Genomic DNA, 19,287 nt, shown 5'->3' with positions numbered 1-19,287 from the left:
GACTTCAAATAAACCAGCTGCCTTCCAGCTGTCCTCTGACAACAGAAAACTTCAGTTTGTGTCAGTTAACCAACTGGGAATAGCAATTTTTACACTTTGCAAATGTTTTGGAAAGATCAATATTGATGTCTATGTTGCAGGGATGGAGCATCTGCAGAAATTCCTTTTGGATAAAAATCTGCAAAATGTAACATGCATGAGATAAAATGATTAATGAGAAACTCTGGTAAATTTGAGTGAAGAAGTATTTTAATTTAGTTCACTGGTACTCCAAATGAAGCTTTTTGTCATAGGACAGTTACCAGCAAGCAACTCTTAGTCTCTAACTTAGTTCTCTGACTGTGAGGTAAAACTATCACCTCAAACCAAGCAGAAAACTTATTTGCTGTTATGTTTTATCCATTTACTTAATTTATATCCCATCTTTATTATTTTTATAAACAACTCAAGGTGGCAAACATATTCTTCCTCATATTTTCCCCACAACAACAAAAACCACCCTCTGAGATGAGTTGGGTTGAGAGAGTAACTGGCCCAAGATCACCAAGCTCATTTTCATGGCTAAGGCTGGACTTGAACTCCTGGTCTCCCGGTTTCTAGCCTGGTGCCTCAACCACTAGACTAAACCGGCTCACCAAAAAATTGTACATCTCAAAATAATAATACCAACAATTTCTATAGGCTAGACCAAGCATGTCTGGTAAGATGTTGCTGTCATTACAGTAAGACATGATAATTTGGGACTTTAAAAATATAAGGGACTGGGTCATTTTTAAAACTGCAAAATAATCTTTTGGAGGCTTCCCATAGCTATTTTGCACCTTTAGCCAATATCTTTCCCAAGGACAAGACAGAACATTGCCTCACTGAGCATTGCTTTTACTTTATTTCTATTCCACCTTTGCTAGCATTTTGTACCTCAAATTAGAGCAGTGCAATGTGGGAGTTCTGTGAGGGCTTATACATACACAGGTTACTTCCCATTCCACAAATAAAATAAACAGGAGCAAAGGTCAAAAGTGGGGGAAATGATCATAAATCACTTTTTCAGTGGCATTGTAACTTTGAACGGTCACTAAATAAACTGTTGTAAGTCGAGGACTGCAAAGGTTGTTCATGAGAGGAACAATGTTAAATCACTTTTTTCAATGCCATTGTAACTTTGAATGGTCACTAAACGTATGGTTGTAAGTCAAGGACTGTATGTAATTAGAAGCTAATATGGCCTATTTCTAGTTCTACCAGAGGCCTAGAAGGGCAAAGAACTATAGACTCATAGATACCTGATCTATGGGAATGAGACATTGCTGAAGGAATAAACTGTTTGGCAAAGCTGATGTTCAAAGCTAATAAGAGCCAGGAATCTCTTACCTGTCAGCTCTTGGCTTCTACTTCAAGCGAACTTTAATCTGTTTAATGCTACCTAATCTTGGTACTTGCCCGGTTATTCTAACAGACTTGATTGGTATCTGTAATGAAATGTTATTTGATGAGCTACAGCTAGTTTATCATTAGGCTAATATCCAGAAACTTTGGTATTACTCTCAACAGATTTCATGGTTTTAAGACAATTTCACATTTTCAAATTGCATTTCTTAGATGGTTATGACATACATGCTGCTATTCTGCTCTTGTAAAAAAAAAAAAAAAATTCCCTAAAGAGAAAGTGCCATACACTAGAGTCATCTAGATTAAAACTGCTTGCAAATAACTCATATGTAATCTGAACATATTGGTCAGTTTCCACCATATGACATTCAAGAATCTTTCCTAAGCGAGCCAGCTAAGGCAGAAAGCAAAGAGAAGAATCTTAGTGAGCCAGCTAAGGCAGAAAGCAGAGAGTAGAACCTTTTGTGGACCAAAGCATCCATATATTTCCCATCACAGCTTTCTTAATTAGGGGAAATATTTTCAGCTCTGCATGCTGCAAGAACCTCTCCCTTCTTAGAACTTTGAACTCACCTGCTGCAAAGTATAGCTTGCTGCATAGGAGCAGACATGAAGTAAAAAAGTAGTACTTGGCCACAGCTGGCAAACTCAGGTGATATGAGGATAAAGTCTGTCCTAGTTTCCTTTCCTTAATGGGAAAAATTACCACCTCCTTTGTATAACTGCTATGAGTCAGAGAATGGATAAGGATTCTGTACCACTCTGCATTTTCAAACATACACTCTTTGTAGTGTTCTCGATACAAAACAAGGTTCAGTTTTGTTATCTAAATGAACCAGCATTACTTCTGTTAAAGAAGCCAATCCCAAATGGAAACCATCTAAGGCAGGGGTGTCAAATTTATATCGTCACGTCGGTATCACGTGACATATCGGGACTTTTTTTCCCCTTCGCTAAACCGTGTGTGGGCGTGGTCAGCGCATGACATATCTGGCCTGCAGGCTGGGAGTTTGACAGCCCTGATCTAAGGAAAAACAGCCGCCATTGTGAATAGAGGAAAACAGAGCACACAGGATTAAAAAGTTATTTATGCTGATCTAGAAACATCATATTAGCTAACATACATACTACGGTATGTATGCATCATATGTACCAGAATATTTTCAGCCAGTTTAGGGAAAAAAGCCAAGACAAATCAGATTTTTTGCAAATGCATTTTATCCAGCTTCTCTGGCAATAAAAGAAACCATGCATATTTTTAGGCAAAACTCAAACGCAGCAGTCAAACTCTGAAAGCACCAAAGAGCTAAATGGAAGGAAGCAAATGGCTTTTTGCCCATCAAGAGAATTAGCCTACAGCACCAAAAACAGCTTGCAACCCAGAAAAGCATGCAGTAAGGCTCACGTACCAGCTACCTCCTTAATTCTGGAATCTGAATTATGCTAGTGTTGCATCATGAAGCTCATATGCTTGGGGTCATAAAACTGCTGGAATCAGAGGGGAAGGGATTAATGAAGCTTAGAAAGGGCAGACAATGGAATACAGCTTTGCCTCTCTGAGGCCTGCACAAACAAGAAGTGCAACCATTGGTAGGCAGAAATATATGTCACAAGTTCCCTTCCCATTTCCAACCCATCACATGAAAAGATTTTTCAGAGTTTGAATGAGGCCAGACTTCAAAAAGTGTAAGGTTATTTATGCAACCTTGGTATTTCAGTGTTAACATTTTCTGCTGCCTGCTCAAACAACTCTAGGTATTCTAGAATATGTTAAAACATTGATAAAATCCATAAATATTACTATTAACATCTTTTTAAAAATCTGGGGCAATGGTCTCATGGGGAAATTCCCAGGTGTCAGATTCTGTCAAAGAGATGGAAGAGGTAATGAGAAACTGGCACAGCAATTCTGTATTCCGCAGCACCATCTAAATGTACTGGGTGAACCAGAACATCACATTAGCCAGTAATTTTTGTTTGCTCAGAGCATATTTATATGAACACACAATTGTATTTTGTTCATCAAAGTCTAGGGGTTAACATATCATATGAATCCAGACATGTATGAAGAAATGATAAGAGCCCATACTCAGAACTATTCAATGTCTCCTTCCTTTCAATAGATAGGAACAATCTCCTCCCATATGAGTCAGGACTATGATTAAGTACTATGGCATTAGTCAACTTACTAACAGGTAGACAATTTTTTTTCTCACTAGATTCTGAACCAAAGTAAGTTAAAACATCTGTGCAAAATCTATTACATTTTTCAAACAATTTTATTATACAAATAGTTATACTTTTCCCACCATGCATATAAAAGTTTGCCGCAAGAAGAGAAAATTATACAAGTATGTTGATGAGCACAAGACAGAATAAGACAGAACATAACCCTACTGCAGCCTTCCCCAAGGAGATGCCAACAGGGATAACAACAACCCCATGTATTTTTTAGACGTGTCATAAAAACAATACAGTAAGAGAGGACTTCACAGTAGAGAAAGCTATTCAAAGATACCCATCATAGTAACAAGAGCTAACACCAGGTGCAGGGAGCAGAAGCAGAAGAAAGAAAAATAAGAAATCCCAAAGGTGCTTTTTCACCTTTGGATGACACCAGCATCTCCATAGACAAAAAGGAGAAAAGACAGTACACAAAATTACAAGTCACACTTAACACACGATGACTCCATGGCATCCTATTTTACTGAAGCAGTTTTGTGCCTTCTTCTGGGATATTTTTAGACCCCCCTCAGTCTAATCTGGAGTTTCCTGATGGCCTCTCTCCCTCTCTATCTTGATTGAGATCTAGTCAAAAAAAAAAAATCTGGTCCCCAAATTCGACCTCGCATCACTATCCTGGGACACATCTGTTTGCCTTCATCCCCCCCTCTAATCCGCTCTTTCTAAAGCTTTCCGAAACCAACCATTGCCCCGAATACATTAGCAGGGATGAAATCCAGCAGGTTCTGGAGAACCGGTAGCGGAAATTTTAAGGAGTTCAGAGAACCGGCAAATACCACCTCTGGCTCCCCCCCCCCCCGTGGGGTGGGAATGGAGATTTTGCAATATCCTTCTTCCTGGAGTGGGGAGGGAATGGAGATTTTGCAGTATCCTTCCCCTGCCACACCCACCAAGCCACGCCCACAGAACCGGTAGTTAAAAAATCTGAATTTCACCACTGTACATTAGGGATTGAAAGAATTAGGGGACGGGAGGATGACAACACACACACACACACACAACGCGTCCCGATGGGTACAGATCCCGCCACCGAAAAGAGAAAGCCGGCCGGTTGAAGAAGCGCCAGGGAGAGGCTCGACACGTGGGGAGGGGGGGTGGACACCCGCCTTCCTTCTATCCAGCCACGGGATATGTGGAGGGAGGCGGCCCAGCAAAAGAGGTGGGCTGCCCTATATTCTCCACCCCACCCCACCCCACCCCACCCCACCCCAAGCCCGCCCAGCCCAACAATCATCGGGCAAAGCCGATTTACCTGATGGTTGATCCCCCAAGCCAGCACGCCCAGAAGCGGGTCAGCCGAGCGAAGCACTTTCACCCGCTGCGGGACGAAGTGCTTCTTCTTGGTCTTCGTGCGCGTCCCCGGACCCACCGAGGCGGCCATCCTCGCTGCTGCGAATCCCGCGCCGAGTGGCTGGCCGCCCCCCCCTCACTACCACCCGCCTGCTTGCCTGCCTTGCCTATCCACGCGCCGGCCGCTCGGACTCAACGGCAGCCCAGAACGCCGGCAACGGAAGTAAACGCTCAGCTGATTCCCGCCGCACGTGACCACGAAGGGAGGCGGCGGGGAAGCTACGTCACAAAAGGAGCGATGGAAATAGCTCCCTTGGACGTCCGTCTGTGGTGGCGGCGGCGAGCGTTAGGCCTTAGTATAGCGGAAGGCGTTGCTAGTAAACGGTGGTTGCCTAGTGTGTGAGGCTCGGTGTTGCGTAAACGCTCCCTGTATTGGATTGCGCGCTTTGTGTGTGTGTACTTTATAATACTATGGGAAGGTGGGGAGCTAACATGGCGCTCGCAGGTACACGGTGAATGAAACTATCTAGAGCGGAGGTGGAGAAATCTATAGCCCTTTTGTGACTTGTGGACTTCAACTCCCAGAATTCCTGAGCCAGCATGGAATTCCTGGCTCAGGAATTCTGGGAGTTGAAGTCCACAAGGTCACAAAAGGGCCATAGATTTCCCCACCCACCCCCGATCTAGAGCAGTGTTTCCTAAACTTGGCTATTTTAAGATGCATGGACTTCAATTCCCAGAATTCCCCAACCAGTATGCCTGGTTGAGGAATTCTGGGAGTTGAAGTCCATACATCTTCAAAGGGTCAAGTTTGGGAAACACTGATCTAGAGGAAGGGTTCGAAAGGAAAAAAAAAAGGTTCGAGGGCAGCGTTTAAAAATGCAGCCGAACAGAGGAGGTGGTGGTCGTTATACTAGGCAGGAGTGTTACTCTCTCTGGGGGAGACAGCCACAACGCCATAAATTCTAAGTAACAGAATATACACAAGCGTAGCCTTTGAGACAGTTGACTTGACTAGTCCCTGCTTGGCAGGTGTTTTTGGAAGTGGTTTGCCTGTTTAGGGCTGAGAGAGAGGGATTGGCCCAAGGTGGCTGTGTGCCTCAGATGAGACTGGAACTCGACGGTCTTCCAATTTCTACCCTGATGCCTTAACCATTACACCAAACTGGCCTATCCATAATTAGAATAATTATACTTCAATAAATATACAGACATATAACTGGACTACTAACCTTACAAAGTTTGAGTTCTAAATTTGTTCATCTGGCAGCTCAAAAAGACACAGTAGGCAGAACTAAATGGTCATAGATAGAATAGAATAGAATTTTTTATGGGCCAAGTGTGATTGGACACACAAGGAATTTGTCTTGGTGCATACGCTCTCAGTGTACATAAAAGATACGTTCATTAAGAATCATAAGGTACAACACTTAATGATAGTCATAGGGTACAAATAAGCAACAAAATTACAGTCATACAGTCATAAGTGGAAGGAGACGGGTGGTGGGAACGATGAGAAGATTAATAGTAGTGCAGACTTAGTAAATAGTTTGACGGTGTTGAGGGAATTATTTGTTTAGCAGAGTGATGGCATTGGGGGGAAAAACTGTTCTTGTGTCTAGTTGTTCTGGTGTGCAATACTCTATAGTGTCATTTTGAGAATAGGAGTTGAAACTCTTTAAGTCATCTCTTTAAGTATTGCTGTATATCTGTTACAGAATGATCCAGCCGTAGCATCTATTAAAACCTAAGGCATAATAGGCCAGACTCAAAACCTATCTGGGAAAGGTGATTGAAATCCATCTGCCTCACTAATTATCTGAACCCATTTCAGTTGACTTTTTAAATACCATAAATATAGACCCATACAAGCAAACCCCATACAACAAAAAGCTTTTTTTTAGGAGGGAAGGGCCTCAGTTTTTAGAAGTGGAAAGGAGTCCTGAGAGAAACAAGTTTTTAAAAAAGTAAACGCTGGGTTAGAAAGCAGCCCTGCTTGTTCTCTCCCCCCCCCCCAATAATTTTATTAAAGATTATATTATACAAGTTAAATTTTACAGAACTACAGAATAAAGAAATACATTACAGATTTAAAAATTAAAAAGTGAAGAAAAAGGAAAAACAGAAACAGAAACCTACAACTTCATCCTTGGCATTAAGAGTATAGTCAACATTAAGAACTTATCACTATCTCTTAAAATGAAACCAAACATTTTTTCATTCCATATCTCACCCATGTTTCTGTAAACACGGGTGATTTACATATCTAAAACTCCCCCTATTAAAAGTCCAGTAAGGGTTATCAGAAATAAAGTATTACAAATTGTATTTATTACATCCAATCTGAATCCTTCCTTTCCTTTCTTCAAATAATAAACATTCAGTCCCACTCAAAAAAAAGATCAGAAATAACTACAGTATTATCCTCCACTTCTAAACAAGAAACCATTAAATACCCGCCCTCCCATAACAACTCATTACTTTAACCTTGGTCAAATCTTCTTTCAATATTCTTCTTTCTGCAAACTATCTTTAAGCACTTCAACGATAGTTCTAACATCTGTCTTCTCATGCTGTATTCTCTTCAGTAAAAATTCTTTTCTTCGTCTTTATCAAGCCTTTTGATTTTGTTGAACTCTTGGAAGCTTTCAAATATAAGCTGTATTTTTTGATAACTTGCAGTTTATAGGGACATTTTCAATTATTCCCATCTTTCTTGTTCAGCTGCAAGAGGAAAGTAGGGCTAGAGGCACCAACACTTACTAAATCCAGTTTTTTTCAAAGACAGTAAATGTTAGCTCAATATGTGTGATAAAAACATGACAGTATACTCTTCTGTGTTGTTTGTTTAACCAACATCTTTTGTCTAGTAACGGGGTTTAATTGAAGCTCTGATCAATTTGTAGGTCATAATACTGCAGGATTATAGAGTGTTCTAAATATTTCATTGACTTTCCCCACTGTAGTTTTCAGAGGCTTGTCTATCTGGCATACAGGAGAGAAACTTCAGTGTTGATTCTGGACACAATAATTGGTTCCTGATATTATGAGGTGAAATCCAACAGGTTCTGGAGAAATGGTAGTGGAAATTTTGAGCAGTTCAGAGAACCGGCAAATACCATGACTGGCTGGCCCCAGAGTGGGGTGAGAATGGAGATTTTGCAATACCCTTCCCCCAGGACTGGGGAGGGAATGGGGATTTTGCAGTATCCTTCCCCTGCCACATCCACCAAGCCACACCATGCCCACAAAGCCACGCCCACAGAACAGGTAGTAAAAAAATTTGGATTTCACCACTGGGCTAAACTGATGGTGACTCTGTTCTGAAGTTATGACACAAGAGCCTTGGTAGCACAGTGACTAATGCACTGTTATTAACATCTGCTGCTTGCAATTACTGCAAGTTCAAATCTCACCAGGCTCAAGATTGACTCAGCCTTCCATCCTTTCAAAGGTAGGTAAAATGAGGACCCAGATTGTGGGGGCAATAAGATGACTTTGTATAAATATAAAAAAAGTATGAAGGCTATTGCTTAACGCATTGTAAGCCGCCCTGAGTCTCCGGAGAAGGGCGGCATATAAATTAAAGCAAAAAAAAAAAGGTGGTGCAGTGGTTAGAGTGTAGTACTGCAACTACTTCAGCTGACTGCTAGTTCAGCAGATCAGCGGATCAAATCTCACCGGCTCAAGGTTGACTCAGCCTTCCATCCTTCCGAGGTGGGTAAAATGAGGACCCAGATTGTTGGGGGCAATATGCTATTTAGTATACTGTCTTTGGTGTAAGCCGCCCAGAGTCCTCAGAGAATGGGCGGCATAGAAATATGACAAATAGATAGATAGATAGATAGATAGATAGATAGATAGATAGATAGATAGATAGATAGATAGATAAATCTGTGGGGGAGGGGTTGTCATGACACCAGTACATATTGGATGAAGTCATAATGCACATTTTTATCATTTACCCACCAGCAGATGTCCATGCTCCCAGAAATTCTCCAGGTACTACATTTGGACTTTAACATATGAATTGTTTTTCATTTATATTTTTGAATGTTTATTTTTGTACCCTTTTATGTCATTGGCAGCTTTCCATCCTTACGTTGGCTAGAAAGATAGAATATAAATCTACTTCAACATGGCAAGAAAGCACAGCATTTTTTTTTTAGCAATTGTGATTACAACAGGATTCAGTAAGGTTTAGACCTTTAACCTTTAGACCATTTGTTGCTGCCTTAAACAATAGTTTACAAATTATAATCTGGGTTCCCATAAAACCTGTGTGAGTTCAATGAATGCTACTATTGTTCATTCTCAGAAAAGCTAGAAGTCATTCTCTCTCTCTCTCTCTCTCTCTCCCCCCCCCTCTCTCTCTCTCTTTCTCTCTCTCCAATTATATTAGAGTCAAGAAAAAGTGCTTCTTTCCTGAATCTATTCTGATGGTTGGAAGATCAGATTTTCCTGAATGAAATGGCCCAGCTCTAATTCAGAAAACAATTGCTGCTGATATTCTACATTTTAGTTGATAGTAAGATTTATACAAGTACCGGTACATAACCCCTCAAAAGGTATATCAGCAAATCTTTTGGTTGGATAGTACATATCATGAAATAAAAGAGTGGTCCAGGATAATTATAAAATACAAGAGTGCATTTTGTTGCACACTTTGCATTTGATACTGGAATTGCCTTCCAGCACAACTTTCTTAGTTATGAAGCATATAATTGCACCTAAAGGGAGAAAGAAAAAAACGAAGTATGACCTTACCTTCTAAAACTATTTTCCTAGGTATTAAATTGCTGGCAAATATTTTTACCTTATACTTTTAAGCAAAAACCCAGATAAAATTTCTGTCTGAAATAAATATGGCCATGATTCTTGAGCCAGGGGTCACTTTAAATCAGATTTTGGGATTACTCTGATTTTCTGTAATAGCTTATAGTATTTATAAACACCATATGTTTCTGTGATAGTCTTTCTATATGATATTCAGATCTGCACTTTCCAGATTTCATCGCCAGCATAACCAACAGGGATCCTAGTTATAGAAATCCAGGAATTGTTTCAATATATCTGGAGGGACTGGGTTGAAAGTTGTTGTAATAAGATGTTGGAAATGTACATTCCTCCAGCTATTTATTACTTAAGTATGTAAACAACCTACAACCAACAGAATGTTTTTCAAACTATGGATGCCACAGGATTATTAATACTGATGTTTACCATGCCATTATCATGGTACCGTTATTCCAAGCCCGAATATCTAAAGTTTTGTCCTTCAGTTACAAGAACATAAGAAAAGTTGTGTGAAATCTGTCCAATGATCTAACCCAGCTTTCTGTTCCTATATAGGACAATCAGATACTTAATGAGAAGTCAAGCAGGACAGGAACATACAGTAGCAACATCTTTCTGCCTATGCCCACTAACAACTGGTATGTTACTTTCATTATGATTAACAATCTTTGATGTTACCTAATTTGGGTAGTGAAAAATCTATAAGAAAACAACCAAGCTCAGAGAGCACCAAGGACCCCTCACTGAATAACCTTATTCTTCCATGAGACTTCTTTTAAAACGGCCTGACTTAAAGATCAGAGATATTTCCTTTTATCTGCCTCAAATCTCTCACTATTCAACTTAATTTAAATACTCTGAGTAGTAGTATTATCTAATATTATAATGCTATATTAATATTATGAGAGAGAAAAAAACATTGTCCTATCAATTTTTTAATATATGTCTTGTACCCCTTCTTATTCATGGATGGAAGGCAATGTAGCACTATAGTTAAGATGTTAGACTAGTACTGAGACAACAGGTATTTAAGTCCTTATTTGACCAAAGAGTTCATTTGACTACTGAGTGATTTTGGGCCAGTCACCTTGTTATAGATCAATCTATTTCACAGCATTATTTTTATGGATATAAAATGAGAAGTGAGCCCATGTAGAAGTGAGCCTATGAGCTGTTATAAATAGGATATATCTAAAATATATCCTATATTTTATGTATTATGTAATCCTATATATGTATTATATGTAATACATATATGTAATAAATATTTTTTACTTATTACATATATGTAATTACATAACCATCCATTAATGGAAAGCCTTAATGATTTTGATTGCCCCACTTTGTACTTTTATTATATATTATACCAGCTGTATAATGTCGTATTTTGGGCTGGTGAGCAGAAATGAACAGTTTGAAAGCATTATTATGGTGATAAAGCATTCTGAGAATTAACTCGTAATATTTTAGTAATTCACTTACTGGTCTTTTCTCTTACCACCCATTCTGGGGTTTTTTCCCCCTGATATTCACTGCAGCTAACTTATTATGTGAACTTTTAGTTTAAATGTTTCATAAGGATCTACTGCAGATACTCCCCCCTCCCCCATTTTTTTCCAGTTTTAATGGATAGCTGATGACTTGAAAGCTGAGCACATTCCGACCAGGTTAGACTTGGAGGGAAATCATCAGGAAATTCCATAGACTAGACTGGATTTTTTTTTTTAAAAAAAATCACATATTACAAAGCTCTTTTATATAATTGCCAAGAAATGGCATGGATATGTCCATGTAATCACACAAGGATTTTTCACCTAAAGGAATTTTTATTATAGACACAGTAACAGAGCACACAAACATGTTTTTTTTTTAACTCTTCATTTATTTTTTTTAAATAAAGTTTTGAATAGCTTGACATGCAACATTTGATGTGATCTGAGCAGACAGGGATAAAATGACAGGATGTCAACAACCATCAAGAAGACAGTTAAACAGGGTTATTGCTGTTTTAAGTGTTTGACAGGAAAGAGGCTTGCAATCCTTTGTAAAAGCCACTTTCCCTGTCTCCCAACCCTGTTTGCCCTATTGACTCAGAAGTGGTGACATTAAGTTAAAGATGTGCAGTGGACTCACTGTTCCCTCAAAATATACACATGGGAGCACAAATGAAAGGCCCCTGAGCCAGCTATCAAGAGATAAAAGGGAACAACTGAAAATATGTTGATAGCAGCCTAATTTTTTTGTTTCACTTTACAGAATCATTAGGCCCCGGCCTGTGCCCCAGATATGCAGTGGTTATGGCTGGTTAGGACTTGCTAGAGAATTTATCCATCAAATCCAACAGGTCTGTTCTGCAAACTGTAACCCTGCCCCTGCAAAAGCAAAACTACTATCTAGTTTCTCCTTTACAGAATGAAATGGGGCCACTTATATTCCTGAGGCCATGTTGCTGGCTCGTAGAGGAGTTATGGTCCCCACGGATAAAGTCCTCACCCATTGGAACCTTCTGTTCCCATTGAGGAAACAATAACTGCTCAGCATAGGCAGCATTCCTAACATTGTATCAACTGAAGGAAATGACTAGCAGGATCTCCTTTCTGTAGAAGACTTTCCAAGGCCATTTCTGAAGTGCCATAGCGACCTACGAAAAATGGGAAATTTAAGTCCATAAGGGCTGAGGCTCAAGCATCATGGGAAACTCCTAAAGGTGAAGCTAGCTGCCAATATTTAATATTCTTTGGGGATTACCCCAAAGGATAAAGCTCTCGGCCTTATCTGAAAGTCAGCTAATACGTACACGATAACAGTTCTAGCCTACCTACTTGGAGGTATTCAACTTCTATTCTTACAGTAAGACCTAAAGATATTGGGGTGGGTGGTGTTCTACTGCAGGTCAAGGGTCATTACGACATGTGGGGGATACTTTATGCCCTTTCTCTTCGGCAAGAATTGTTTGCACATTAGGGGTGCTTCTACATCTAGGTTCTTCCCTGGCAGCCCATCCCTTAAGGCAACTGAGGCAGGAAAGGAGAGGCACAAGTCCTCCTGGAGTAAGGAGCAGGGATCCAAAGAGATAAGGGAATACATTATTCTCTACTTAAGTAAGTAAGACAGAGAAACAGTGAGAGTGAAGCAGCAGCTGATAAATATACAGGACACGGAGAGAGCAGGACACAAGGACAGGGCCAATTGTAGCAGAAGTCAAGGAAAGCCGGCTGCAGCATGCAGGTGTGAGGCTTCCATCCCATTTAGAAACTACAAGATGAGGAAAAGAGGGAAGAGGGAAAAGTCAATAGAAATGATCTTAATATACAAGCTTCTCTCCAGCTAAATATTAAGGAGGAAGCTTTCTGCATTTAGTTCTGCAATTCACCAATAGTTCTTACAGAGATAAAATTGGTGTTGAATCATTAAGTCCATGGATTTGGTGACAGCCAGCCAGAATACTTACTCCTGGAAGCTCACAAACAGGATTTATGTAGTGAAGGATCAAGAGGGAAAAAAGGACCTACCCTATACCCCTTGTGCAGGACAGAGTTTATTCTGTTTTAATTAAAAGGTGCCTTAGCAAATCTTGTGAGAAAAATATTTACCCAGTTGGAAGAAGCTGAAGGGCAGATCTGATAGAGTCCTGAGAAAAGGAAATATTATGAGATGCAATAAAAAAAATTGGTGAGATAGAGAGCATATGATGGACTGTACCTGATGGTGAGTTTAGATGCTCTGATAGGTGGTGATACTAGCTATTAGCTGGCTGCAGTCTCCTGATGAAAGGGAAAGAGCTTGGCTTGCTCATCAGCTTCAACACCACAAGGCAGGTCACTTCTACAGCAGAGGAAAAGGGAACACATGGTATCTCAAACTTTTCCTCCCTGCTAAGTGCTTTCCCCATACTTTTGTATAAAAAAATAAATAAATGATTTATCCCTGGAACTAACCACTTTGAAGAAATAAGAAAACTGATTTGAACCAATGGCTAGGCAATCGTCCTCCATACAGCTTCTCACCTGTTATCATTGATGTCTGTGGCATTTCCTGTGCACCCATCCAGTGGAAGAACAGGGAAAGAAAAAACAGCATTACAATTCAGAGAAGGGCACATGTTGAAGGAGCAAACAGTGCCCTTCATGTGTGTATTTAGTTTTGCCTGGAAAGTGCTGCCTCACTGAAACTTAAAACATAAACCTACCAGCACCTCATGCACAAGATAATCAGAAAGGAGACTTATTCTGAAGTATTTTCTACCAAGCTAACCATCTCTCAATTTATTTTCTTTGCTTTCCAGCTTTCCTGTCCCATTTGTTTGTTCTGTGAGACAAAACCCATGCACCACATCCCTATCTGTAAACCAAGAAATAGTGGGACGTGAGAACAGACTTTCATTATAAAGACACTACCTCCTCACCAAGTGGGTCCTTTAAATGGGGCCAAATGATCTCAAGCTACTGACAGACCCAGTCTAGGCAAACAGAAAAGCAAGAGGCACCCTCCCTTCTCCTTAAGGGTGCACTTATTTTTCTTCCCAATATCCTACCATTATCCATATTGAGCTTCTGATAGGAGGTCAGAGGGGCAGTGGAGGAGGTGCTTCCACTGCTGGAAGGTGCATTTGTAAAGCTGCATGAATGGAAAAAGAAAAGGGATATATAAGCAGTGAATGGATATTAATAGGTTATGTATGCTAAAAGGACTATAGGTGCCTAGCTATCTCAGTTCTATTCTACTTTTCTCAGTGCTGAAGCGTACAGCTGAGGAGAACTTCTAGGGATCGGTGTGCTGTAATAGAACAGAGAACCCTGAAGCCAAATATGACGTTAAAAGCTGGGGAGAGAAGATCTGTGTGTCAAAATGATTTTAAAAAGCCTTTTCAAGTAAGAATGTGTAGGAAATAGATGACTATTAAGATCTTGTATTCAAATTACTAAATGTACTAATTTCCAGGGGAGAGTATTTAATCTGAAGAGGGCAAGTTTGGGAAATAGTCATCCCATTAAATCCTCAATGTGGATGAACTTGTTCCCAATTCTCCAAGTTAAATCTTGTACCTTTGAATAACAGCCAAACATAGCAGTCTTTTTTTTTTAAAAAAAGTTTTGTTTTTAATGCCAGTTATTTTTTTCCCCTGTGCATTTGTGAAGACTGTAATGATCTGGTGAGTAATTTATACCTCCAGCTCAACTTGATATATCCTAGATTATATTTTTAAAAGTAGGTTAGACCAGCCAGCACATAAGCAAATACAAATTCTGGCATGGCTTCTTCTCCACATGATAATATATAGTGGATCTTGCACATTCAAATTATTTTAGAATTCCAGAGTCCAGATCCAAAAAAAAATTGTAGTTGGCCTAGGCCTACTCTTTGCAATCAACCAATAACTAAGGCATGACATTATTTAGATCAGATTTTATGTAAGCCAAATGCAATGATGACATATTCAACTTTGATTTATGGAGCAAAATGTTCTTCAGATCGCCTCCTGAAAAACTGATAGATTCATCTAGGAAGCTTGCTTAAGCCAACCACAGCTTAAGCCAATCAAAGTTTACACAATTTAACAGAAATAGAAGTCAAATATACTCACTAGCTGTCAGGCACAGTGCCGCCAGAATTCAGGTAGGCATTTTGATAATTCTGGAAGAGGCTATTGGTGTAGCTGATGCAATCAGAATTACGGACACCGTAAGGATTGGTTGGAGATGAAGCTGGATAGTGCCCTGGTCGCACTGGTTTTGCTGCAAGAGGAAACAAATGTTAGATTTGGTTGGATAAACCATGCAGTATTTCCTTGGAAGAGTAAAGGACAATCTGAACAAGGGAAAAATCTGAAAGATACTCATAAGGATTATAAAATTGTATGTTTGTGACTTTTCTTCACAAAGCAAAACTCAAGAGCAAAACCAATAAAATAAATAATTCAATAAATCTAAAGAAAAGCTTTCTGAAATAAAGGACTATCCATTATAATAAAGGATGTACAGTCACTGTGTGTATGTGCACGCGCATGCATGCACACACCATTAATTCATGGAGCTAAGATTTTCAGGATCTGAGTTCTATTTCTCCACCCCACTGGAAGAGTTTAACTCCCTTCCATTGCATATGCATGGAAGGGAGTTCAATAGGGTACTATTGAATTGGGCTGCAGGAACGGAGCTGGGATTTTTGGGATCTGAGCTCCATTTCTGCTGGAGAAGTTCCCCTCCCCTTGGCAGGTAGGCCTTTTGCTCTCAAAGGTCTGCCTGAAGGTTGTAGGTATGGGGGGGAGGGGAAATGGAATTGCGGCTCTGTGCAGAGTTGAGATTCCCCCCTGGCTGGCAGTCCTTTTGCTCTCAAAAAGCTTTCTGCGTGGAAGGAATCTCAACTCTGTGGTAGGTGGTAGCAGCCTGCCAGCTTCCATATGGATTCCCCACAATTTGCAAGATTGCAATTTGTGATCACATGAACATGGGGCGCTTGGCAATTAGTTGTAAGTGCAAACAAGTTCCCAAGCACTCAGATTATGATCACATGATTGTGGGGTCTGTATGTGTCATGCTTCACAACATCCAGTTTACAAACTGTAAAGCATTCTTCCCAACGTCATGGTACCTTCAAATGATCATTAAATGAATGAGGACCACTTGTAAAAGTTGAGGACTACTTGTAAAATTTTAAGGATCGTGTGCCTATAGCAGAAACTTCTGTGGAAAATGATAGGTTTCCTTAACAAAATTTCAGATTGATGCAGCAGTGACACTCCCCATCTTCCAAACTACCTTTGCTGAATTGAATCGAAAGTATGGCACAGCATTACATACACATTCAGCCAAGTAGAAATGATATTTGCTTCTTTCTAGAACACATATCAACAATATACCTGCTACCAGTGAGAACTGTCTCCATGCTCACCAGGAATGGACCCCTAAACTACAGAATTTGTTTGCTTACCAATCTGTGCAGAGTGGTTGCGCTTCATGCTGTTTTTGTAGCGCACTGCTTCCTTGATGCGGTCTACCTCCTGCTGGTAGCGGCGCTTGTCTTTCATTGCCCCTTCCTTGGCTTCCTTCAGTGCACCCTCCAGGGCCTTAACTCTCTCAGCCGTAGCCCGAAGACGTTTCTCCAGTTTAGGAAGCTCACAACGCAGATCTGCATTGTCACGAACCAGCTGGACCCCAAGTTAACAAGAAAGGGAAAGAAAAGTAATGGAGGTGAAGTGGACGAGGTAGGCACAACTCCATCCCCCAAGACCTGAAACATTCGCCTCCAGTCCCAAGATGGATTGCCCTGCTTTCTCACATTCTGCCCTTTCTAGAAAAACACACAGTATCTGCTAATTCTACCCAATCTGATCTACCTGGAAATCTCACACCTCAGAAGTGTAATTTTTTTTTTCTAGAAGGGAACTACTACATTGCTTCTTATCCCCTTGCATCATAGATTTTGTAGGAATGTGAATATGCCCCTCAGGGCAAAATATGAAGGGCATATTCAAAGCCAACATCTCAATTTGCAAGAACAAGCTTTACGTTCATTCTTGCCCTACTTCTGAGCGCCATGATGGAAAAATCCTGTGGAGCTGGTCTTGAGGAATGCCTGAGTAAAAAGTAGCAGAGCTTGGGGGGGGGGGGGGAAGCTTTCAAAATTCACACAAAAAGAACATTTTAAACATAATCGGCCACTGCTCCAGGTTATAATGAAATGGAGAAAAATAACCCAAATACCACACCATCTGAAGTTCTCTCTGTTGCACATCTATTAAAAGCAACCTATAGTTGACACAGATGCTGGTGATAAGTCACTGCCCTTTATAGGTGACACCCATCCCTTGTTCCCATTAAGCAGGCCCCAAGTGCTACAGATCCAAGCCATGCACCATGCTGGGGTGGGAACATTTTATGAAATGCAAGGTCGGGAGATAAAAGGCCGAGGACTCACAATGATCCATTTAACTCTCACCATATGTAAGCTTGAATTAAACACCAGGTGGCTAAGCAACATGAGGTGACAGCTTAATGGCGTGAGATGAACAATTATTCAAGGGGCAGCCAGCAGCACAATAGGAATTGGCAGGAAAACTACTGGGCAGCCCAGCCTCCAAGGGAGGGAGAGAAAATGTTTGAGATAATAACATTTAGTTCCCATATCCGAGATCGATATCAAACCAGAATGGGGGTGAAGCATATAGTGAGAATTTATGAACCATGTTTTTTCCAGATAACTGTAGGGCAATCTTCTGTAATCTGATATCTGATAGATGTGTTGGACTACAATTTCCATCAATTTTAGTTGTTACTAAGGAGGCTATACGGCCTCAAACTGGGAAATTATCTGGAATTCATCTAACTATTTTGATGTTTATTTGTATCTACTTAATGTTGTAGTGGAAGAAAGAACATTGCTGTTGAGATTTTAGTGTGGAACAGCTAAGCTTTAACTTTTTTTTTCTTTTTGTGACAGATGTTTTGTAGGACAATTTGGTCAGGATTGCCATGGCAAGAGAATGGATAGTTCTCCACATACATGAAGCTGCTGAGAATGAGGCCTTTGTACAGACATGAAGGCCACAATGATAGTGGTTGCCATGGCAGCAAATTATGACCTAATGCAAAAGGGTCATTAGGGGGATGGAGTTGCCATGGCAGTGGAATGGTAAAAGGCGCACCTGACCTTTCCACCCAATCAGTGTCCTCCCCCCACCCCCAAATAAATATCTGTACTCCCAATTTGGTCACCAAGTGCAAACATTTCCTGCCCAGCCCAACAGGCAGAGGAAGATGTGAGAGTGGCTGTACAGTACCTTGGAGACCCAGCGATCCAGCTAGGGTACAGCAGCAATGGGAAAAGGGGGATACAGACATGACTCAGCACACCAGCAGAGTCCCCAATTAAACCCTGCTCTGGAAACCCAGAGAGAAAGAAGTTACACCCCAGCAATGTCTATTGCTTCTGGCTGCTGGTATCCGAGTAGTACCTTCCTTTACTGATCTGAAAATAGGGAAAATTCTCTCTTTTGAGCATGAGATGTGGCAGAAGCATCTTTCTACCATCTTACTCAGCTAAAGTAAGCAGAGACAATTGGAGGAGGAAGGAGAACAGAACAAGGGTAATGGAAATCATATGTGATGACTGTGAGAAGCAATGCAGAGAATGGATATAAGCAAATACCTACCAACATTCTAAGTAGACATTGTCCCTTGCTACTTTGCCACCCTGTCTTAATTTACTCACTTCAATAAATATATGATTTTATGAGGGAATGAAAGGCCTTAGTCTGAAATGCAAATCCATCTCACTTCTTTCTAGTTCCTGCTATTTTCATTCCATTCATTGTTTGAAACTTTCCAAGACCTGCTACAAAATCTCACCAAATTGCACTTGGAAACAAGTGTGACATTTTCAATTAAAGCTGCCACGGTTTCATAGCAAATATTGTTGGGAAGGAAAAAGGAACCAGAAGGGAGAGGTGCTGAAGTACCAATACGACTGGAAGCAGAATTTGAAAGCCAGGATAAGAGAGCTGGGTAATTCCTGCTGAGCCAGATGGTAGGGAGTGTTTTCTGTATTGTACCAGAAGACATAATTCCC

General features: G+C 40.4%; 2 protein-coding genes across 18 annotated transcripts in view; both read right to left on the bottom strand.

Annotated features, from left to right (window-relative positions):
- Positions 1-5,514, bottom strand: part of PIP4K2C (phosphatidylinositol-5-phosphate 4-kinase type 2 gamma) — a 39,401-nt gene extending 33,887 nt beyond the window's left edge. Inside the window, exon 1 of one of the 2 annotated variants that reach the window (XM_034419217.3) lies at positions 4,886-5,514. In XM_034419217.3, coding sequence (XP_034275108.1) covers positions 4,886-5,014 — 129 coding nt within the window. In that variant the 5' untranslated portion in view covers positions 5,015-5,514. Of the gene's footprint in view, positions 1-1,371 lie in introns of both variants that reach the window. The other variant, XM_034419218.3, reaches the window with a different exon arrangement.
- A 6,067-nt stretch (positions 5,515-11,581) lies between these two features.
- The window catches only part of KIF5A (kinesin family member 5A), a 72,299-nt gene continuing 64,593 nt past the window's right edge, over positions 11,582-19,287 (bottom strand). For 4 of the 16 annotated variants that reach the window (XM_034419215.3, XM_087886707.1, XM_034419216.3 and 1 more), the window contains exons 24-29: positions 16,651-16,867; positions 15,305-15,455; positions 14,255-14,337; positions 13,728-13,755; positions 13,423-13,545; positions 11,582-12,975 (exon numbers count right to left, since the gene is read on the bottom strand). In XM_034419215.3, the coding sequence (XP_034275106.2) occupies positions 13,467-13,545; positions 13,728-13,755; positions 14,255-14,337; positions 15,305-15,455; positions 16,651-16,867 (558 nt within the window). In that variant the 3' untranslated portion in view covers positions 11,582-12,975; positions 13,423-13,466. Of the gene's footprint in view, positions 12,976-13,313; positions 13,352-13,422; positions 13,546-13,727; positions 13,756-14,254; positions 14,338-15,304; positions 15,456-16,650; positions 16,868-18,499; positions 18,521-19,287 lie in introns of all 16 variants that reach the window. The other 12 variants (XM_087886706.1, XM_087886708.1, XM_087886709.1 and 9 more) reach the window with 5 other exon arrangements.

The sequence above is a fragment of the Pantherophis guttatus genome, chromosome 2, assembly GCF_059756535.1.
Source record: "Pantherophis guttatus breed Tessera chromosome 2, ASM5975653v1, whole genome shotgun sequence".
NCBI lineage: Eukaryota > Metazoa > Chordata > Lepidosauria > Squamata > Colubridae > Pantherophis > Pantherophis guttatus.
Note: the sequence above shows the minus strand (reverse complement) of the source record. Positions and strands in the feature narration are given on the sequence as shown.